The sequence below is a fragment of the Pseudonaja textilis genome, chromosome 3, assembly GCF_049901715.1.
Source record: "Pseudonaja textilis isolate UNSWEBS1 chromosome 3, rPseTex1.2, whole genome shotgun sequence".
Lineage (NCBI taxonomy): Eukaryota > Metazoa > Chordata > Lepidosauria > Squamata > Elapidae > Pseudonaja > Pseudonaja textilis.
In genome coordinates, this window is record NC_141992.1 from 106,733,070 (window position 1) to 106,756,990 (window position 23,921).

General features: G+C 43.6%; 1 protein-coding gene across 3 annotated transcripts in view; it reads left to right on the forward strand.

Annotated features, from left to right (window-relative positions):
* Nucleotides 1-23,921, forward strand: part of ALOX5 (arachidonate 5-lipoxygenase) — a 220,152-nt gene that overhangs the window by 108,141 nt on the left and 88,090 nt on the right. For all 3 annotated transcript variants that reach the window (XM_026718714.2, XM_087930534.1, XM_087930533.1), the window contains exons 9-10: nucleotides 1,345-1,431; nucleotides 5,709-5,887. In XM_026718714.2, the coding sequence (XP_026574499.1) occupies nucleotides 1,345-1,431; nucleotides 5,709-5,887 (266 nt within the window). The remainder of the gene's footprint in view (nucleotides 1-1,344; nucleotides 1,432-5,708; nucleotides 5,888-23,921) is intronic.

The following is a 23,921-nucleotide window of genomic DNA, read 5'->3' on the forward strand; positions in this document are numbered from 1 at the left end:
CTCCCTGTAGTCCGAAAGGCATGACTTTGAATTGGAAACTCCCTAGGGGACAGTTGAATGTTGTTTTCCATTCATCTCCCTCTCTGATGCAGACTCGATAGTATGCTTCTCTGAGGTCTAATTTAGTAAAGACCTTCCCTTTGGCCAGGTGGGATAGCATGTCCTTCATGAGTGGGAGGAGATATAAGTTGTGTGCATGCAGTCCATTGATCGCTCTAAAGTCAACATATAATTTCATGGTCCCATCTTTTTTTTCTTTGAACAGGACTTGCATCCCTTGGCTTGGTCGGTTCGATGAAACCCCTTTCTAGGTTTTTGTCCATATATTTGCACATTTCTTGCATTTCATCATGGCATACATTTTGGGCTTTGGTAATTTTGCCCCGGGGATGATTTCTATGGTGTAGTATGTTTGCGGTGGAGAGGCAGAATCTCACACTCAGTCTCACTGAATACTTCAGTGAGGTCCTGATAGTCTCTTGAGATCTGTCCAGCCTCTGGGGTTCTGTCAGAGGTGGCTGCCAGTTGTTTTGGTGAACTCTCGGAGGGGGTTCCCTGCATTGGTGGTGCTCCTATTTAATGGTAATTGCTATCCTCAATCTGTGGTTGTCCTCTTACCACCAGATGGTTGGGCCCCACTTGTCTAGCCAAGAAAGTCCCAGTATGACTGCATCTGTTATTTTGGGAGCTACTATGAATGAAATTGTCTCCCAGTGCTCTGCTAGCTCTAGTCTCTAGTCTCACTGGTTTGCAATGGGAGGTGCCACTTTTTGAAGCTATGGAAGCTCACTGGGTGACTTTGGGCTCATTGTTCCAATGCGGAAAAATGAAGGAGGAAGTGCCACTTAAGTCTGTTTTCAAAAATCCCAGATTTCCAGAATTGAAGAGACAGAAGAAGAGAAATACAGTATTTTCTTTGAAACTTTTAATTAGAAAATTGTTAAATAACTGTACAGAAGGAAATGTGATGCAAATTTTTCTTGTGTCATTCCCAACAGATTCTGAAGTAGGTGGCTGGTAGCTGGTAGTCAGTATTTTCAATTTTTTTTATTACCTAAAAAACCCAACAGAAAAGTAGTAGGAATGGGGAGCTCTTTGTCTCAAACACACCAGAGATGAATGAGAAGGACACAAAATGAAATGCCTCTTTGATGGTTAGGAGTGGAAACTACCAAGTACTGAGCTTCTTTTAGATGCTTTCTGAGAGAAAAGTTTGAGAAAAGTGCAATCTTATAGGCTCAGCCTTGCTCACTACATAGCCATTTCTAAAGTTTATGGTAATATTTAGAAAGATATGAAAAGTTTTTCATCCAGTAATCTCTTTTTCCTTCTTCTCATTTTTAGCTCCTGATACCTCATGTACGGTTTACAATAGCTATAAACACCAAAGCTCGAGAGCAACTTATCTGTGAATATGGACTTTTTGACAAGGTAAGTTTAGCCAGTTCGTTTAGAGGTTAAAGCACCATGCTATAAACCAGAATATCCATGACTTCTAGTTCTACCTTAGGCACAAAGCCAGCTGAATGACCTTGGACCTATCACCTTTTCTCTGCCCTAAGAAGCAGGCAATGGCAAATCACCTCCAAATAACCTTGTAATGAAAAATGAACCCCTCCAGGCAGTTTTCAGGAATCAAGATTGACATGAAAGCATGCATGCACATGCATACACACACACACACACACATTCACAAAATGATGCCACTTCCATAGTTCTGGGGGATAACAGGAAATCTTAACTCTAACCCAAGCTATAAGGAAAAAGTCTTCCATGTAGTTCTTCCCACCCATCCATTTTACCTGAATATATTTATTAAGTCCAGAGAGGTGGAATAGCTTTATAAAGAGATTGAAACTTCCCTCCTTCTCTAAGTTGAAAATTATTTTAAAGATCATCTAGTCTGATCTAATTATAGCAGAATCCACTAGAGCAACTTTGACAGATAATTCCCTAGAGGTTTGAAGACCTCCAGCAAATTAAAACTCATCCTTTCATGGGCAATCCATTCTACTAGTTCATTGTTCCTCCTGACATGCAGTTTGAACCTACTTCCTTGTAGTTTTCACCCACCAATTTTAGTTCTGTCCTTATGAGGTACAGACCATCCCTTGCCAGAAGCCTTTTGGGTAGGTAATGTAGACTGTGGTCTTGGAATCTAAAGTTCTCTTAACAGCACCATCCCTTAAGCTAGTGGATTACTGCTAAAAGTTTCTGTTCCCTCATTGGATGTTGATCTTCCATTGGAAATACAAGTGAATACCTTTTGTGTTTGTAACTCCTTGGCTTTCAACATCAGTTAGAGCTTGTATCTCCTCTTCATTTTGTCTATCCATATTAATGTCTGCCACATCGTTCACTTTTTCTTTAAAATCTTCCTTCATCTCCTTGAAGGACAGAAATAGGATGCAAATCCACCTCCTGGATTTATCCTGGCAAATCCCAAAGACACTCTTCCCTCTCTCCCTCCCCACTCCTTTCCTTAAGCTTCCCAGAGGATTCTCCTGCTGATTCATTCATTCAGCTTCCTCCTCCCCTGCCAGTCTGTATTTTTAGGGAACTGACAGAGGGAATGAAAATAAACAAAGCTTAGAGAGGGGGGGAAAGGTCCACGGGGGGGGGGGTTCAGGCAGCTGGGGCAAGAGGAGAGTGCCTGACCGTACAGCTGAATGAGCCAAGAGAGTCCACTTGAAGAATGCAGGCGGGAGGGATAGACTCTGACGAGACCGTGATCTGAAGCTCTGGGACAGGAAGCAAAGCGGGGCGTGGGGGGGGACAAATGATAGCATCACCTTCTCGCCGCTGCTTCCATCCACCAAAGCCCGAATGACTCACTGACTTGCAGGATGTTGTCGATGCAACCGTCAAGCAAAGTGATGCCCCTGCGGAAGGGCAGGTGCTTATCAGCAGCGGGGTGTGTCTAGCCTCTGCTGGCAGCACTCCGAACGTAGCATAAGCCATGGCGAGGGCAGAAGGGAAAGTGATGGCGGCAGAGGAAGCCGCGGTCGACGAAGGTCCTGTGACACAAAGTGCTCCGCCGCCATCCACGACAATGCCCACCCGCTGACCCAGCCTACAGCCAGCACCATACCCAGGTCTGTTGCAAAGACACTTGGGGGTAGGGAGCTCTCCATGCTCCGCCATGATCAGCCATTAGGACCAGCCTGGTGGCGAGGTGTAGCTGCCTGTGGACCACTCCTAATAGCAAGTTTGCACCCCCCCAGCACCCCCTGCCCTTCCCCTAAATAGTCCCAAATTTGGGGGACGGGGCTTAATTTCACTCATGCCAATAAAAACAGTTCTGGGCCTTCCTATTGGGGGGACATATTGTTGGAGAAACACAGTATAAACATGAGTAAGAATACAGAAAATAGGTACGAATAAATGGGGACAATAGGACAGGGATGGTAGGCACGATGGTGCACTTATGCACGCCCCTTACAGACCTCTTAGGAATGGGGTGAGGTCAATAGTGGATAGTTTGAGGTTAAAGGAGTGGGGGTTAGAGGATGTAACAACAGAATCAGGTAGTGCATTCCAGGCATCTCTATTGCTGAAGTCGTACTTTCTGTAATCGAGTTTGAAGTGATTTACATTGAGTTTGTATCTGTTGTGTGCTCTTGTATTGTTGTGGTTGAAACTGAAGTAGTCATTGACTGATAGGACATTGTAGCAGATAATTTTGTGTGATAATTTAAGTCTAACCGTAGGCGGCGTAGTTCAAGGTTGTACAAGCCCAATATCTCAAGCCTGGTGATATAGGGTATTTTGTTGTGAGCAGAGGAGTATAGTACTCTTCTCGTGAAATACTTCTGGACTCACTCAATTGTATTAATGTCCAATATGCAGTGTGGATTTCAGACTAATGAGCTGTATTAGAATATTGGTCTGGCAAAAGTTTTGTATGCTCTAGTTAGCAATTCGATATTTCTGGAGGAGAAGCTTCATAAGATTAGATTTACAACTCTTAATGCCTTTTTGGTAATGCTGTTACAGTGAGCTCTGGCGCTTAGGTAATTTGATATGAGTACTCCAAGGTCCCTGACAGAGTGAGGATCGTCAACGAGGTCATATCCGCCTAGTTTGTATTTGGTGTACTGATTTTTTTTTACCAATGTGTAGAACAGAGCATTTGTTGGTCGGGATTTGGAGTTGCCAATTGTTTGACCATTCAGACACATAATCAAGGTCACTTTGAAGGATAGTAGCATTGTCTGTGCTGTTGAATAGTTTTATGTCATCCGCGAAGAGGACGCAGTTGCTTATAAGGTGATCGCAAAGGTCAATTATATAGAGTATAAAGAGAGTGGGTCCTGGAACGCTGCCTTGGGGGACACTGCTGTTAACTGGAACAGGTTTGATATAGCGCTCCCTATTTTTACTATTTGTTGCCTGTTTGACAGGAACACAGTAATCCACTTATGAAGGGATCCAGAAATGCCATAAGAATTTAGTTTCAACAGTAGTTTGTCATGTACCACTGATTCAAAGGTTTTGCAGCAGTCTATGTAAATTGTGTCTATAGCTTTACCCTGGTCAAGTAGAGTAATCGATTTGTTTTGCAGTGTAGGAGTTGAAGATTGCAGGACAATTTTTTCCTGAAACCAAATTGTTTCAGGAAAAAGGAAGGGCTTGTCTGAGATGATTACTCAACATTACATACAGGCCTCTTTTATTGTTGCTCTTGTAGCAGATCTTCCTTTTGTCCCTCAAGGCTATTTCCTTTTCCCTCTATATTGTAAGGGCAATTATATTTTAGGCATATTTCATTCTTCCCTTTCAACTGTAGGGCAGCTATAATAAAATTTTCTGATCCAGGGAAGGAAAACATTTTCAAAATATTGCAGAACAAGAACAGTTGGACATTTTTTTTGGTATCAAATAAGCAATTAACATCTTCTCCATTAAACCAAGACTTAAAAAGAAGATAAAAGGTAATGGGAAATAAATCTCAACGTCCTGATTAATAAATGAAGGCATATCCAATTTTCAAGTTTTTGTAACCCTGTTTCATGTTAACAAATCTACATCTCCTAATCTCTGGGAATCTTGCTTTCATCACTGTAAGCTTCTTTAAGGAATTTAACAACAGTTGAAGCTTCTTCATACAATAAAAGTAGAATGGGCTATTTCTTTGTTTCATCCTACAACAACTGGCTTTGTCATTTTATAATGATATAAATCATCAATGCTTCTAGCTTTATGGTACCCAGGCAAAACCATTGCATCTGCTTCTGCATAGACTACTAATTACATTAAATGGCCCTGACTCACTCAATCCCAATTTTCTGACTGCTTTAAATGTCACATCATGAAATTTGAAAAAGCCTCCCCCCTGAACTTCAAAATAACATCCTAGCTGGTGGACACCAATTTTGCTTTCCCTATTTACTACTGTATATTAATAGAACTGGGGAGCAGCTGAATTGTCCTTATTTCCTAAAAAAGAGGGGAAAACCCACCCATTAAATACAAATATTTCTTTCGTTTTTTTTTTCTGTAGTGTAAATAGTGTGTAAGGTTTCTTTAGAAAATGTGGGGAAGTTGAATGACTAAACCTTTAATATGCAAACAAGCCTGTGTAGAAGCTAGAGGAGGACACATACCAACCATTGCATCCTTCTGTGTGACCTACTAATCTTAGGAATGTGGAGTCTTTTTCAACTGTTTTTCTTAATGACCTATATTGTTTGTTTTGGTTGCTAAAGGCAAATGCCACTGGAGGTGGTGGGCATGTGCAAATGGTCCAGCGAGCAATGAAACATCTTACCTACAGCTCTCTCTGCTTTCCTGAAGAAATCAAGTCAAGACATATGGAAAGCAATGAGAATATTCCGTACTACTACTATCGGGATGATGGAGTTAAAGTATGGGATGCAATCAAAAGGTAAAAAGTTGCAATAATATCTGGTTAAGATTTTCATTTTATTAAGTTTTTAGATAGCAGTAATATAAATAATGTAGCATAGTTGGAAAAGATGAGTTTATATAGGTAATTCTTTGTTTAGCCAATACCTGTGTATTCTACTTGTCTTCTATTTTAGATAACTTCAAATTATTGCAGGGATGAATGCTATATTTCTACAAGCTATAGTAACCATATAACCTTCTAAGTATAGATTGCAAATAGTCAAATGCTCAGACTTCTGGATGGGATGTCATCACTCTAGATAGACATGGTATGCAATCTGAGGATCATCCTGCATTTGTGTCTCTACAGAAGGGGCACATGGCAGCTGTGGCTAAGAGGGCTTTTGTACAACTTTGAAGTGTGCATCAGTTGGTCTTATTCCTGGACCGGGATACCCCGCTCATGACCTCATAATTTCCAGACTGTTGCAATGTGCTCTATGTGAGGCTGCTCTTAAAGAATATTCAGAAGCTTTAACTGATGCACAAATGTAGCAACGCAAATAATAGCACCAATTATTCAGGGCATGTAACATCACTGCCCTGCAAGCTGCATTGGCTTTCACTGTATTTCCAAATGTAATTCATGGTGGTGGTTGTTATCTTTAAAGATCTTCATGGTTTGTGACTAGGTTATAGTCACAGGACCACATTCCCCTACTCTCTTTAACTCTCATTCATATGCAGGAGGGTAATGTCAGTTAAGAAGGGTTGACTGTTGAGACCCAGAAGGTGAGTCCTTTGGACCATTGTTTACTTCAGATTAGATTGACCAGGTTCTTCTGGTTTTTCATAAGGCCTTTTAATTTTAGGACCCAGCTTGGGGTCCTGGATATGTGACAAAGCTTATTTTTCTCGTTATTATTTGGGCAATCATCAGAACCCTGACAGCTGATAGATATTTGAAGGATGCCTGACTGCTATGTGTTTTAGTTTTGATATTTTGTATTTTACCATTTTATTGTAAGCTGTGTAGAGTTATGTATGTGTGATGGGTGGCTATATAAATTGAATAAAAAAGATACCACATCTAGTTTTTATAAGCCAAATGAACATCAGGTACCATTTGCGGGGGGGAGGGGGGGATGATTAGCTTGACAGAAAACAGCCTACATTCCCTATGTTCCTTTTCTTTGTGTCTACCTACAATAGATCAGTAAAACTGAGAAGAGCAATACAAATTCATTGTACTGAAGAGAGAAACTGGATTTTGCTAATTTCAGTGCATCATGTAAAAAAAAAGCTGTTCTGGTATTGTATTAACCATCATGCATTCCTTTCCAGGAAATTAATATTCACTAATTGCTTTCGATTCTCTTTGCAAATTGCTAATAAAAAAATACATAATCACAAAAACCCTAACTGAGTCACAAAATACAGGGAGCAAACAAAGGTAGAAGCCCAGAGGAATCAACCTGATTCAAGATAAGACTTCAAAAGGTGAAAATCCTCTCAGTCAGATTCCCTATTATAATACTGTACAGATACTTTTCAATTAACTTTGCATACAGATGTAACAGGCAATAGTTTTGTACTACATTCCTTTAAGCATATACAGAATATATGCCATGAATTCATGAATGAAAGATATCAAACCCTAAATGGGAAGACGTGGGAATGTAACAACTTTTTCAGTCTCTCCCTCCTCATCCCTCCCACCAGTTATACTCTAAAATGGGAAAGACAATGCATCTTCTGTTTATTGATTTTAAGACCTGCTAATGCACTGGAATGGGACTTTTTGTCTCCTACCCTTGGCTGCGCCTCCTTCTCCGCCAGTGTTCCTCCTTGTGCGATTCTCCTCTGACTTTTCTCTTCGGCTGACATGCCCCTGCCCATTCGCCCTGGTCAATGGGCCACAGCCCCTCTGTCCCACATGGTTCAGCGCAGCTGATTCTCCAAAGCATGGTTCGTCCTGGGTTTTTCACTGCCCAGGACAGTTAGCTGCCAACCAATCTGCTAGCTGCCAGTGCCGGCAGCCATAAGCCATGGTGCAATCTTAGTGGTGGGGTTTGGGGGAGGATCTGCAGCCAAATGGCTTTAGGAAAGCCAAACACTTTTTAGGAGAAGAAAGGAGGGGGTAAGTAAGGGGAGGGAAGAGCTGGGGGGGGTAATTATGCTGGCTTCATCCAAGGGGTGAAGGAGGAGAGAAAGAAAAAGGAAGGAAGGAAGGAAGGAAGGAAGGAAGGAAGGAAGGAAGGAAGGAAGGAAGGAAGGAAGGAAGGAGGGGGAGAGAGGGGAAGGGAAGGGAAGGGAAGGTGAACGAGATATGGATGAAAGGTGGGAGGGAGGAAAAAGGAGAGGAAGGAAGGACCACAAACACCTGGAAGCTTCAGATGGTATTTTGAAACAGCACAGCAACCCAGGGCTGGAAGGGATCTCTGAGGTCATGTAGTCCAACCCCCTGCTCCAGCAGGAGACCTTATGTCAACTGGGTTATTTTGGTGCCTTAAACACAGAGGAGAAATTCTCAGAAAAGGGAAGGAGTTTACTAAGCAAGGCTGACATGCAGAGGAAGGCAAAAATAGTCCTTGACTTATGACAACAATTGAGCCCAAATGTTGGTCCTAAGCAAGAGCTTTCATCAACTTTACCACTGATCTTGCCACCATTGTTAAGCGAGTACTTGCCGCTCTTAAGTGAGTCATACAGTCGCTAAGTGAATCTGGTTTCCCCGAATCTCCGTTGCAATGGCACTGAAAAAAGGGACATGACTGTTTTTCACACTTAATGACCATTGCAGCCTCCCCATAGTCAGATGATCCATATTCGGACAGGGACACTTGGCAACTGACTCATACTTATGACAATTTGTGTCCCAGAGTCATGTGATCCCCCTTTGCAACCTGACCAATGAAGTCCATAGGGAAGCCGAATTCACTTAATGACCATGTGGACCATGTAGTTGTTAAGTGGACCATGGCAGTTGGGACAAGAATGTGCATTACTAAGTGATGTGGTCATAAACCATTATGTCACATGAAAGTGCTTAGCAATGGCAATCCCAGTTGTCATTGTAACCCCAGAACCATGTGAGTTGTTTTAAGTGAGGATCTTATAAATGGGGAGTAATATGGGATGAGGTAGAATCCCAGGCAGATAGAGTTATGGATGGGTGGGTATCACAGATGGGCACTATGGCAGGTGGGCAGGTGCTGGGGCCAAATACTAAGGAGCACAGAGATGGACAGGCAATAAAACAGCAGGAGTGATTTGCAACCTCCTGCCAACTTTCCCATTGACTTCAGGAAGGAAGCCATCAGAGAAGGTCACAAATAGCAACTATGGGACCACAGAACAGTGCAACCATCATAATTGTGAGCTGTACCCAAGTGCCTGAATCACGATTACATGACTATGGGAATACTGCTATCGCTGCAACTTCACAGACCAGTCCTAAGTTGTTCAGTGCCATCTTAACTCTGAACAGTCATTTAATGAATGGTCATAACCAGGGGTGGGATTCTACCGGTTCTGTCCACTTCTGTAGAACCAATTGCTCTGAAGAGCAGCAAACAGAGAGCATACATAGAACCGGTTCTATGTTTGCTGCTGTTTTGGCCCATCTACCTGCCCGGGCTCTTACCTGACCTCTATTTCCTGCTTTTTCAACTGCAGCTGCTTTGCGCGACACAGTTGCAGTTGAAAAAGCAGGAAAAAAGTGCTTTTTCAACTGCTGCGTACCTGCATGCAGCGCTGCTCAGCTATCCAGGCAGCTAGCTGATGATGATATACACACGCGCACAGCGTGCATCAGGCTCACACAAAACGTAAAATCATTGAACTGGTAGTTACACCAGTCGGATCCCACCCCAGTGGGATCCCAAGGACTATCTGTATCTTAGCAATCTCTGAGATCGAGGCAGAGAGCTCTCCTTGAAATCAACAGCCATCCTGCAAGCCTCCTGTTTTGCTTATAATACAGGCTTCAGCTTAATTACAGTTCAGTTTTACAATGTGCTTGGTGTGCTCTGGGCCCATAACCTGTCAGAGTTTGCAGCAATCCAACCATCACACAAGTAAATAATTCAGCAGGATTCATTTATAAAAGAAACTTCTTTATATACAATAATATAAAGTATGACGCATAATCACAGAAGCAAAGATTTGCTAACCAACAGATATATATATATGTTGTGACTCCGGGATTGGAATCTGTTCTGTTGGCAGATGTGAGCTCGAGCGAAGAGGATCTGGCAGTGAAATTTGAGCCTGCATTGCTGAGTGATTCTGAGGGTAGCCAGGATGAGGAAGTGGACTTGGCTATGAGAGACGAACCTAATTTATTAGAGCTGTCAGAGTCTTCTACCTCCCCCAAGTCTCCCTCTCTGATTATGCAGCAGCCGGTGGCAGATAATCAGGAAAATGGGTGAGAGGTTTCAGGAGAGGAGGAGAACTTTGAGGGATCCTGGCTTGATGTGAGAAATAGACGGAGATTGAGACGTCAGTCTCAATTGGGAAGGAGGCGTCGAGCCGATAATTAATTGACGAGACTAACACGCCCCCTTAGGGGATAAAAGGAAATGGATTGGCTTGAGTAATTTGCCAGAAGCAAAGTGTCTGGTTAGAGCGAAAGTCTTGTGAAGATTCTCTGAGGCATTGTGATTTATAGGCACTTCAGGTTTGCCAAACAGATAACGGAATTACTGCTGAGGACTGGAAAAACTTCAGCAGTTATCTTGGTTGGGGTTTGTTTTTGGTTGCTTATATTTTTGGAACTTCAGAATTGTGATTGCTCACCTGTGGATACAGGTAAGGCATAACACACACACACACACACACACACACATATATCAAGTTTTCTCGGGTACTTACATGTATGGTATTCGGCTTTGTTTGGGTATTTTCCCACGTCATTATAGTTGTGCTTTTAAAGTTGTAGCAACATTTTGGCAGAATCTCATCTGCCATCATCAGGCTTCTGTATTGTGTTCGTCTATGAGTCAAATTTTTATAGTTGTTTCAGTTTTAAATTTGGGGCTAGCCTACTGCTGTGCCAGAATGATTTTTTCTTCATCCTGATTGGTTGGGAGTCTTGGTCTGTGTTTATTGGTCTTGGAGTTTGCTGTGTTCTGCTTGATTGGTGTTTCTAATATCTTCTGTCTGTTTTGTGGCTTTTTTTGTGTGTGTGTGTCTTGATTGGCTGGCAACATTGTGTTCCTGTATTGGAGGCTTTTAGAGCAGCTTGGCTCCAAGTAAATGGACGGCTATCATTTGTTAGGAAGCTAGGTTTCATCTGGGTGCTTGGTTGGGGTGTGTTTGAGCTGGAGGTTTCAGGGGGGATCTGTTTGTGCCCGGGTGTTTGCCTGGCTAGTGGTGTGGATATTTTTTTGTTTGTGAGTGCAGGCTTCCAAATGATTGACAGTCTGGTGGAATCATCTCTTCTATTCATGCTTTCAGGTCTTTTTTCAATCTCTATGGCTTCTCTGATAATTGCTAGGGTTTTCTATAATTGCTAGGGTTTTGGTGCCATTGAAGTTGATGCTATGACCTGTGTCTTTCGTGTGTTGGACTAGTGAGGAAGTGTGTTCCAGCTTTTTTACTGCATTTTTGTGTTCATCCAGGCGGGTACTTATTCTTCTATTGGTCTGTCCAATGTATGTGGCCGGGCATGATGCACAGGGGACTTCATATATGCCTTGGTTTTCCAGGTCAATGTTATCTTTGGGGTTTCTAAGGATGGCTTCTATTTTTCTGTCTGTTTTGAAGGCAGTCTTGATGTGATGCCTATGTAGTATCTTACTGATTTTGTCTGTAGTACCTCATATGTAGGGCAAATGTAAAAGTCTGACTCATAGACGAACACAATACAGAAGTCTGATGATGGCAGATGAGATTCTGCCAAAACGTTGCTACAACTTTAAAAGCACAACTATAATGATGTGGGAAAATACCCGAACAAAGCTGAATGTCATATATATATATATATATATATGTTATGACTCCCCTTCAAAATTCAAACGAACAAAACAGAAAGCAGCCGTTTCAAAATTAAATCAAACAGAAAGAAGTCTTACAAGATAACGGCTGGCAGAAATCTCAATCCACAGCATAAATCTTTACTCTGTCCGGCAAAGCAGTCCTGGCAATAAATCTCAAGTCTCAGAGCTTCTTGCTGTAACGTCCTCACTCAATAAGTCACTTTGTTCCTGGCAAATTTTACCAGCCCAGCTGTGTCCTTTTATACTCATTGAGGCAACGTGCTAATTTACTGACTCGCCCTCCTCCTTCGTTCCAGCTGAGTTTGCGTTCTCAAACGTCTTCTGTTCCTTACATTTAACCACAAATTTTCCAAGTTCTCATCTCCACTAGAAGACTCTCTCAAAACTTCCCTGTCAGCCATTCCCGGCTGTTGATCAGATAAGGAACCAGAGGAGGTCAAAGGTCCTGACAATTCTAATACATCAGGTCTGTCTTCCTTTGTCACGTCCATCTCCTCATCCTGGTTACCAGTCCAATCACTGAGCCATGCCAGCTCATATTTTTCTGCCATGTCCTCCTTACTTGAACTCATATCAGTCACAGGAGCTGAATCCAAGTCCGGAGCCACAATATACACACACACACACACACACACACACACATATACACATACATATACATATACATATATATATATAGATACATACATATGTGTGTGTGTGTGTGTGTGTGTTTTCTTAAGTTTTCGCAGGTACTTACATTTATGTTCTTCAGCTTTGTTCGGGTATTTTCCCACGTCATTATAGTTGTGCTTTTAAAGTTGTAGCAACGTTTCGGCAGAATCTCATCTGCCATCATCAGACTTCTGTATTGTGTTCGTCTGTGAGTCAGACTCACAGACACACTTTAAAAGCACAACTATAATGACGTGGGAAAATACCCGAACAAAGCTGAATACCATACATACATACATACATACACACACACACACATACAGATCAGTCAATCTGATCTCTCTCTCTCTCTCTCTCTCTCTCTCTCTCTCTTTATATATATCTATATATCATACACACACACACACACACACACACACACACGCACACACGCACACACATACAGATCAGTCAAGCTAAGCCACACCCAGGCTCTAAGCTGTCTGACATGGCTCCCAACAAATCCTGCTTCTTAGTCACCAAACAGTTCCTATTGGTTGACTTGTTATGGCTTATTAGCTTATAATTTCTTACACACTGGCAGACTTATTTTATTGATGGCTAGACAGTAAAAACAGAAGTTAGAAAGAAAGGGGCATAAAAAGGATAAATGTTAAAATGGAAATTTGTTAAAATGGACAAACAAAATATTATTGTTACTACAGTATTAATGTTATTGTGATGAATTATTGTAAACACCTTGATTATGATTGTCTAAAAACAATTGTACCCAGACAACACACTGTTTGTTGAAATGGAATTTGTATATATTATATTAATAAAACAAATAAAACATTTTTTAAAGTTCCATCCTCAGTGTCATTAGCCAACTGGATGGACACTCCAAAAGCCATGTGGCCTGCTGTGCATGAAGTGCTAAATAAAGCTAGAGTAAGCACACACTATGTGTGTGTTTGTGCAGGAAGCCCAGAGCTGGTTTCGCTTCTTCTCTGCCAATATAGATTTATTCAGTAAAATTTATACTCTTGGTAAAATAATGTCCCAGGAGTTTCTTTTTCTGGGAATGCCAACTGGATAATTGACAGTTACATTGCGTCAGATGGTCCCAATCCTTATAGTTTTATTAGTCAGTTAAGCCCTCATCTCATATGATATACAGTTACTGGTCTTAAAGATGTTTCCTTCTGTGTTCCCTTGGCTTCTGTTAGCTAATCCCTTTTTGCCTTTCAGTGGCAACATAAACAACTTTGCTGGACTGTTATGTCCCAGGGTTTTAAGAATAGCCCCACTATCTTTGGGAAGGTATTGGCCATTAACTTGGCCACATGGCAGCCACTGCAGTTGTGTTGGCAATAAGTAGATGACCTGTTGTTGGCTGACACTTCTGAGGATGATTGTCTTCAGAACTCTGTTTCCCTAATGAACTCCCTATGCAAGTAGGGCTATAAGGATTCTCATGCTAAGGCACAACTTGTTAAGCAGGAGGTCAGATATTTAGGTTACATAGAACAACAGAGTTGGAAGGGATCTTGGAGATCATCTAATCCAACCCCCTGCTTGAGCAGGAGAGTCTATTCCAAATATTAGCCTCTACCTAGGATCGAACTCACAGCCTCCTGATTGTGAGGAGAGAACTCCACCTCTAGGCCACTGCACTGGACATTTCATCTCAGGGTACTAGGAAGTTCTCACAGAAGCAGATCCAAGCTGTCTGTTTTCTTAAACTACCTACAACAAAATGCCAGCTATGAGGTTTCTCAGTTTTGTTGTATTTAAATTTTGCTTTAATGGCAAAAGACCTGGGTCAAGCTACAAAAGGCTCCAATAGGGACCTCTTTTAATGGACAAGCTACTATCAGATAGCATTTGACACTATCAAAACCTTTTATCTTGTTTGTTGCAGAGAGCAAGGGGGTAGCTGCCGGTGGTTTAACCTAAACCCTTGGAAGTTGGGAGTGCCCAGTGGCATACTTCTCTAAACAACTTGACCCCATTTCCCAAGGATGGCCTGCATGATTCTGTGCGGCAGCAGCCATCATCCTTTTATTAGAAGCTGCTGAGTGATTAACTTTTGGCATCAACATTGTCATTGAGACTCCTCATTCCATCCAGGAGCTGCTAGAGTCAAAGGGAGGCCATTGGCTAACAGCCAGTCACCTTGAGAAGTATCAAATAGCCCTTCTTGATAATCCACATATACACTTAAAGTGGAGTGGCAGATTTAATTCAACTACCTTTCTTCCCTAACTAGAACAAAATGTTACTCATGATTGTGTCTGAACCATCACTGAGGTCATCCGCATCTGGTAGACCAGCCACTTAAGGATGCAGATAGGGACCTGTATACAGATGGTGACAATTTCATGTGCTAGGGAAAAAGCCTGGCTGGGTATGCTGTGGTATACTTTGGACCAAGTATTGGACGCAGCAGCTCTCCTTGTGGGAACTTCAGCCCAAAAGACTGAGCTCATTGCTTTGACCAAAGCCTTAGAATTATCGGAAAGTGCAGTTGTTAATATTTTTACAGACAGTATCTTTGCTTTTGGTGTTGAACATACATGGTGCCTTGTGGAAGAAGCGTACATGTACATGGTGCCTTGTGGAAGGAGCGTGGGTTGCTCACTGCACAAGGCAGTTAAATATGGATCTGAAATATTGAGTTTATTGGATGCTATTTTGTTTCCCAGCAAGGTAGCCATTATGCATGTAAGAGCCCATAGTAAGGATGACAGTAAACACAGCCGGGGAAATGCCCTGGCTAATTGCACCACCATGTCTGCTGGCTGAGGTATCCTTTCCTCTTGATATGTTTATGAACTCATTCCTTCCCATTTGCCTGTGATGGCTCCTTCATATAGGCACAGAGTATGGGTGCTGTTTATCAGGGGAATTGGTTGAAGAAAAATGGGAAAAAAACTTCTACCAGTGCATGAATTGTGGGGCCTCCTGAGAGAATTACATGCAAGTACACATTGGGGTTCCAAGGCTCTGATTGAGTTCCTCATAAAGGACTATATTTGTCCTAGAATCTTAGCTAAGGTTCTTAGGGTGGTCAGACAATGTGTTGTTTTTCAGAAAAAACAATCCAGCAAACCCCCACAAAGTTCTACTTGGGCAAACTTAAGCAGGGCCATGCTCCTGCCAGTTTTTGGGATGTTGACAGGTCTGTGGGTTCCTGGATCTATTTTTTTTTCTTTTTTTGAAGAAGAAAGCTACATCAGCTCTTTTCCAGCCTCCTGGAAGTTTCCTGGTGCTTCAGGATCTTTGAAAGTTATGGTTCAGTGATTCTGAGATCACATCTGCCAGTTCCTTCAAAACTTTGACATGTAATCTTTCTGGTCTTGGTGATTTGAACTCATCTAGGGTGCACAGATATTCTCTTACTATTTTCTTGCCTATTTTAATTTGTATTCCTAATCTGTCTTTTATGGTACTGTTTTTGATAGGTTGGACTGGGTTTTTTCCCCGTTTATATAAAGACAGATGCAAAAAATGGACCAATAATTTCCTTGATTTTTTCCTTGTTTTTCACATGTAGAATAAAATAGAATAGAACAGAACAGAACAGAACAGAACAGAACAGAACAGAACAGAATAGAATAGAATAGAATAGAATAGAATAGAATAGAATAGAATAGAATTTCGAGGGTACTTTGGAGGTCTTCTAGTTCAGCCCCTTGCTCAAGCTGGAGAACCTATACTATTTCAGATAAGTGACTGTTTAGTCTCTTCTTAAAAACCTCCAGTGATGGGGTGCCCATGATTTCTGAAGGCAAACTGTTCCACTTGTTAATTGTCCTCACTGTTAGGAATTTTCTCCTCAATCCCAGGTTCCTTCTCTCTTTGATCAATTTCCAATCATTGTTTCTTCTCCTGCCATCTGGTGCTTTGGAGAATAATTAGACCCCCTCTTCTTTGTGGCAGCCCCTCAAATACTAATTTTTCTTTTCTTTAGACTAGTCAAAACCCAAATACTACTACAGCTATTCTTCATATGTTTTAGTCTCCAGGCCTATGGTCATCTTAGTTGCTCTTCTCTGAATTTTTTCCAAAGTCTCAACGTATTTTTTGTAGTACAGTGACCAAAATTGGTTGCAGTATTCCAGGTATGGTCTTACTAGGATTTTATAAAGTGGTACTAATACTTCACGTGATCTTGATTCTATGCCTCTGTTGATACAACCCAGGATTGTATTAGCATTTTTGGCTGCTGTTGCTGTTGCACATTGTTGGCTCATATTCAAGTGATCATTCACTAGGACTCCAAGGTCCCTCTCACAGTTACTATTTTTGAGCCAGGTCTCACCTAAACTGTACTTATACCTTTGATTTTTCCTGCCCAAATGTGAAACTTTGCTTTTTTCCACATTAATTCATTTTGTTGAATAGGACCCATTCAAATTTGTCAAGAACTTTTTGGATCCTGAGCTTGACTTCAGGGATGTTGACTATTCCTGCCAGTTTATCTGCAAATTTGATGAGTTCCCCTTCTATTCCCTTATCTAAGTCATCTATGAAGATATTGAAGCGTACTGGACCTAAGAGGCACCTTATGGTACACCACTACTTATTTCTGTCCATGTGGATGTAGTACCATTAAGGACTACTTCGTTGAGAAGTTTTTTTTAATTTTTGATATTTTTTACTTTTGTCATAAAGCCTTAGTTTATTTTGAGCCTTAGCTTTCCTGGCTTCATCTTTGCAGGCTCAGACTATTTTATGATATTCTGCCTTCATTATGTGCCCTTCTTTTCACTTTTCATTCTTTTATTTTATGTTTTATTTATTTTATTTGTATAACATATAAAAAATCAATTTCAATCAAGCAGTGTGTTGTCTGGGTAAAATTGTTTTTCGGTAATCATAATCAAAATGTTTACAATAATATGTAACACAATAACATTAATACTAGAATAACAATATTTAGCTTATCTACTTTAACAAATCTCTGTTTTAACGTTTATCCTTTTTATGTCCCCATATTTCTAATTTCCGTTTGACTTTATTTATGCTTGCATGATGTTGAATTCCTATATTGCATGGTCATTCCCACCCCCTCAAGATTCCTGTAACTTCAATGCCTTCTATCATTTCATCCAGTGGTGGGATTCAAATTTTTTTACTACTGGTGCTGTGGGTTGCTTGGTGGATGTGGCTTGATGGTCATGTGACTGGGTGGGCGTGCTTGGTCATGTGACTGGGTGGGCAGGGCCTGGTTGTCATGTGACTGGGTGGGCATTGCCAACTCAGTCACTCATGTCAAGGGGTGCTTCGCCTGGCCCCTCCCCTCCCAGCCATTCCTTGTCACACCCAGCCTCAACCTATCTATAGTTCTGTAAAAATGTTGTTCACCTTTTTTTTACTTTATTATCTACATACTATAGATGTACTTTCATGGACCACTCACATGCTTTGCCCAAGAGTGTGATAAACAACAGGCTTCTAAAGGGCTGCCAGAAAGAAGGGGGGGGGGGGCAATGTATTTTCCAAAGTACCAGAAGGCAAACAAGAAGCAATGGAAGGAAACTGAACAAAGACAGAAGCAACCTAAATCTAAGGAGAAACTTCCTGACAGTGAGAACAATTAACCAGTGGAACTGCTTGTCTCCAGAAGTTCTGGGTGCTCAATCCCTGGAAGTTTTTAAGAAAAGACTGGACAGCCATTTCTCTGAAATGGTACAGGGTTCCCCCCAAGGTCCTGTCTGTTATTCTGACACCTTTCCCAGGACCTCTACTCAGATTTTGGCATTCTCAGTTTTCTGCCTGAGCAGGGGGTTGGACTAGAAGACCTCCAAAGTCCCTTTCAACTCTTGTTATTCCTGAGCTAAATAGCTAAGAGTTACACAGCTGCCACTAGAGTTCATTTTTAAATAAGATTTTTAGAAACCTGCAATTGAAAGTTCTTCATGTCTCTTTACCCTGAAGACCCAATTTCATTTGGAATTTAATTCCAAACTGATTGCCCTTTTAGCATTTCTCTTGATACTTCTCCAAAATGCACTCCCAAGAAGCCACATCTCCATCTCTCTCTCCCTCTCTCTCTCTCTCAAAGAGATCTAAAGGCGGGACAAACCTCAGTACTACTGGCATTAATAGTCTTTCCAAGGACATGTACAAGAGTCTAAACAGAAAATATAAGCAGGAGCCAGAAAATATTAATGTATTATTCACAAATCCCTCCTGGAAAATCAGTATTGATTTAATGTTTCCCAAATGCAATCCTTTGTAGAGGAAAAAAAAAAGAAATAAAATCAGCCTGGCTATCCAACCCATACATTTTTACAAAAAGGCAGATCCAATTCAGTGGTGGTATTCAGCTGGTTCACACTGAATCGGGCAAACCAGTAGCAAGAATTTGGCATGGGTCGCCGAACCAGTAGCAACATTTGGCTGGCCACACCCCTGACTCGGTCACCCGGTCTCCACTCGCTCGCTTGCTCTCCCTGCCTGCCTGATGCTTGCTCACTCCGCCCACCCCACCCACCCGCCTGCCACTTGCCCCGCCCAGTCACTCCTCCCCTTCTGGGTTCTCGTGGCTTTCCATTCTAGCCTTCCTACATGGTGCCTGTGCCCCAACCGAGCAGCCCTGATCTTCCTGCTCACAGGTAAGCCTTCAAGTCGTGCTACCCCCTCCCCCACCATCCCCAGACTTTTCTGGGCCTTCCCTTCCGTCCCCAGCTAGCTGGCTAAGCCAATGTGGTTCTATCCCACATGGCGCTTTCCCAGCTTTCCCTACCACGTGGTGGCCATGGTGCAGTGAGGGTGGGTGGATGTCCCAGCCAGGGTTGCTGAAAATTGCGCACTGCATGTGCAGCCCTGGCTGGGACATCCACCTGCCCTGCCCTGCCCTGCCCTGCCCTCCCGCCACCACCCACAAGAAAGCAAGTGGCTGCCGGAGATCTTTGGGAGGGAGGGTGGATGCTGCTGCCGCTGCCACCATCCACGGAGGTGCTTTGGGAGGAATCCAGCCTTGGAGCAATTTTGCAGGTTAACAGACATGCAGTTGCAGCTAGCCAGCGCCCACGAGGAACCGAGGCTTGGAGCAGTTTAAAGGAGGACTGCTCCTCTACCCTAGCCATGCATTTTCAAGCAGGCACTTTGAAACACATGACTGTGGGCAGAGGAGTGGTCCGTTAAGTTCCAAAACTGCTACAAGGCTGGATTCCTCATGGATGCTAGAAGCATTGCTTTCCCCTTGTGAGTAAAGTGCCTGAAGTGAGAGGGAGTGAAGGTTGAGGGGGGGGGGGTGGAATCCAGCCATGGAGAAGCTTAAAGGAACTGCAAATGCATGTCTGTTAACCTGCAAAACTACTCCAAGGCTGGATTCCTCATGGACGCTAGAAGTATAGCTTCCTCTTGTGAGTAAAGTGCCTGGAGTGTCAAAAAAAAGTGAACAACATTTTTACAGAACTATAGATAAGTTGAGGCTGGGTGTGACAAGGAATGGCTAGGAGGGGAGGGGCCAGGCAAGCCAGCCCTTGACGTGAGTGATATTGAGTTGGCCACACCCACCCAGTCACATAACCACCAAGCCATGCTCACCCAGTCACATGACCACCAAGCCACGTCCATCAAATAATCCATGCCCACAGAACCGGCAGTAAAAAAATTTGATTCCCACCACTGATCCAATTCAATTTAAAGGCACTTAGTCCCATCCATATTTGCAGAGGGACTTCATCAGCTGAACTGCTAAACCAATATAGGTGCAGAAATTTTTCAGTCATAATTTCACATGTAAATTAGCCATTTGTGTAATACAACCTGCATATTGTTCAAAACAGTAATTAGTATTATGGGTGATGTTTGACAGCAAGCTAAAAGTCAAAGATCACAAGAGTGCTTTTATTGTACGTATACGAAACATCGTATACCAGCCAGAATAGCATATTAAGCTGGACTTATGCAACCTGTTGTACAAAATAAACACACGCATATTTATTCTCTGGACGATAGACATTGAATGCATGTAAATCCCTGAAAAATATGTGATAGCTCTGGGCAAAAGAAAGGCAGTAAAATCACTCTAGGTCTAGGGGAGTGTAAAATACTAACACATGATAAATAATGGAACAATTAAAAATAATAGCACAGAGTTTTCTCTCTCTCACTTCCTTCCTATTTCTCTCTCTCTCTCTCTCTCTCTCTCTCTCTCTCACACACACACACACACACACACACACTAGGTGTGGGGTGAACTGATCTGGCAAGCTCCAGAGCAGCAGGTGGTGGGAGAAGGAAGAAAGCAAATGGCGGTGGCGACAGTGGTGCTGCTCCAGGACTGGGAGGCAGCCCCAGAAAGTGGGGCACCTCTTCCACCGCTCACTTTCTTCCTTCCAGAGGAAAAAAGGAAGAAAGCAAGCGGCCACAGCGGCGGGAGAGTAGGGCGGGCGGATGTCCCAGGCTGCTGCAAGTTCCACTGGGACATCTGCCTGCTCTCCTGGAGCACCTCCACCACCCCTTTCAGCCCCAGCACAGCGGAGATGCTCCCCAAGGGCTGGCCACTGACCCGCAGGCCAGGCCAGGCTGGAAGCGGCATATCCCCTGGGAGAAGGAAGAAAGCAAGCAGCCATGGCAAGGGGAAAGGGGAAACAGGGTGATGCAGGATTAGCCCAGGCCTGCCTGGGCAGAAAATAGGTAGATAGGTTAAGGAAGGGATAGAGAGAGAGGGAACGAGAGAAAGAGAGAGACCTGATGCACCAGATTGAAATGAGGCCTAGTTTAGAGGCCCTTTTCCCCACCTTTGCCAGCATCTTTGCCAGAACATTGAAACATCTTTGGCTTCTAATTAAAGGTTTTGTGGACGAAACATGATTAAGACTATCAGGAAGCTCTCACATTTTGTTGAGGATTTAAACTGGATCCATTGGACCAGACCTCTGACCTAAAAGGTACTTTTCCCTAATATATTACAGTGCCAATTTTGAAGAAGGCAAAACCAAAATGTACTGGTAAATTGCAAGGAGAACACACACACTCCCTTCTAACCCTGCTGGAGCAGGTGATTGGAGTAGAATAGATATTATCTTTCTCCTCCCTCCCACCCTCCTTCTTTGTTTCTTTTTCTCTCTGTCCCTTCCTTCTATCCCCTCCTTCTTTCTTTGTCCCGTTTTCTTTCTGTCTCCTTTCTTTTCTTCCTTTTCTCTCTCTCTCTTTTCTCTCTCTCTTTCCCTCTTTCAGGCTCACCCCATTGACTTGGTGCACTGCTCCGCTTGGACTTGCTTGGGCAGGTCCCTCCAGTGCAGTGGGCTAAATGGGGTGGACCTGTGGGGCTGGCACCTAGAACAGTAGGAACACTCCAGCAGTGGCGGAGTATTTGAAAAGTAGAGCAACGCCAGAGGCCGGTAATTTTTGCTGCAAAGAATTACAAAAGTTTCTGGGCTATGCACAAGAAGGGACACACATGTTGTTGTAGAGCGATGGTAATGAGAGGCTTAGACCAGAGCATACAAGTAACAGTCTTTATTCTGGGGAATAAAGGGTTGTCGCGTCTGCCCAGCTAACAGGCAGACTGCAAGCGAACAATGGCTGGCTCTGCCCGACAGCCAGCTTTTATAGCCGACTGTCAAACGGAGCCAACCAATGGGAGCTGCTGGTGCTCCCGCTCAAACAGCGAACCTGGTTGGGAACTCCAACCAGTCCCAAAGACATAACACCCCTTCCCCCTGGCTGGGAACATGCATAGTCCTCGAGGTATGTCGGTGGCCTGCGCTGGCGACCGGAACGTCGTAGCTCAGGGGAACTGCCGGTGGGCATCAAGTCCATGGAGCAGGGCTCAGAGGTCGTCGGGGTATGAACTTGGCTTGGTGCAGGATCTTGGAACTGGCATGACTCCTCTCGTTCGGGCTGGCTCGGCAAACAGTCTCGGCCCGAATGACTGGTGACCCCACTGGGTGGTTGAGGCGGAGACTCAGGCTGGCAGTCTATCCTTGGTTCCCTCTGCTCTATGGGGAATGTCTGGTCCCTCAGGAAGTTTCCAACTGGACCCTGGTGGGGAACTTGAAGGCTGTCAGGTGGGTTCGGCTCTATGCTGGTCAGACCGCTCCGTCGCCTCCTCAGTTGGTCCAGGTGCCTCCGCCACACGCGACCATCCTCCAATTGAACCCGGTAGGATCTTGGGCCCGTGACAGCCACGACCTGCCCTGGTACCCACAACGGATCCCCTGCGTAGTTTCTCGCAAACACTTGGTCCTGTAAAGCAAAGTCTCTGACCTGGCTGTCAGACCCCAATGGGGTGTCTGGGCAGTAGTGGGGGTGCAGCCTGTCTAAAGTAGTCCTCAGGCGTCTCCCCATTAAAAGTTCGGCCGGGGATTTATTCGTACTCGTGCAAGGTGTTGTATGCTGGCTGAGGAGGAAGCGAGACAACTTAGAGTGCCAGTCCTCTTGGCCGAACCTGGCCAGTGCCTCCTTAGCTGACCTGACTGCTCTCTCCGCCATCCCGTTGCTAGCAGGGTGAAAGGGGGCCGTGAGGACGTGTCTGATGCCCAAATTGGTGACGTACCTACTGTACGAGTAAGCTGCCAGGAACAAGGTCCATCTGGTCATCCTGGGTGACAGTACCTGTGGAGTTTGCTTGTCCCCCGATAAAAGTCCTAAAAGCGGTTTGTGATCAGTAATGAGTTCGAAATGGTGCCCGAAGAGAAATTCGTGGAATTTTTTAACTGCCGCCACTGCAGCCAGGGCCTCTTTGTCAATCTGGCTGTAGTTTCTTTCAGTCATTGAGAAAGTTCTCGAGAAAAAAGCAATTGGTGCCTCGGAACCATTGGGAAGTCTGTGACTTAGGACAGCTCCTATCCCGAAAGGGGATGCGTCAGCGGCTAGTACCAAGGGGAGGCGTTGGTCAAATTGGATCAAAACGGCCTCTGAGGTGAGTAGAGATTTGACCGCTTTAAATGCATGAGTTTCTTTGGGCTCCCAGTGCCATGGTGTGTCCTTATCTAATAGTCTGTGCAAAGGTTCAGCGACCGATGCTTTGTGTGGGAGGAACGAAGCGTAGAAATTTAATAACCCCAGAAAGGCTTGTAGCTCAGTTTTGTTAGTAGGTGTGGGTGCCTCGTGGATGGCCTTCACTTTTGATTCCACTGGATGGATGCCTGAGGCGTCTAACCTGTATCCTAGAAAGTCCACCTGTCTAGTGGCGATGGTGCACTTCTCCCGTTTGAGTTTGAGGCCATGCTGTCTGAACTTCTCTAACACTGCTCTGACTCTCTGGATGAGTTGGGGCCTGTCCATAGCTGAGACCAAAATATCATCAAAATATGGGACTACGCCAGGGAGACCTTGGAGAATTCTTTCCATTAGTGATTGGAAAATACCTGGGGCTACACTAACGCCAAACTGGAGGCATTTACACCTGAATGCTCCTCTGTGGGTTACTATGGTCTGTAAATCTGCTGTCTGGCTATCGACAGGGAA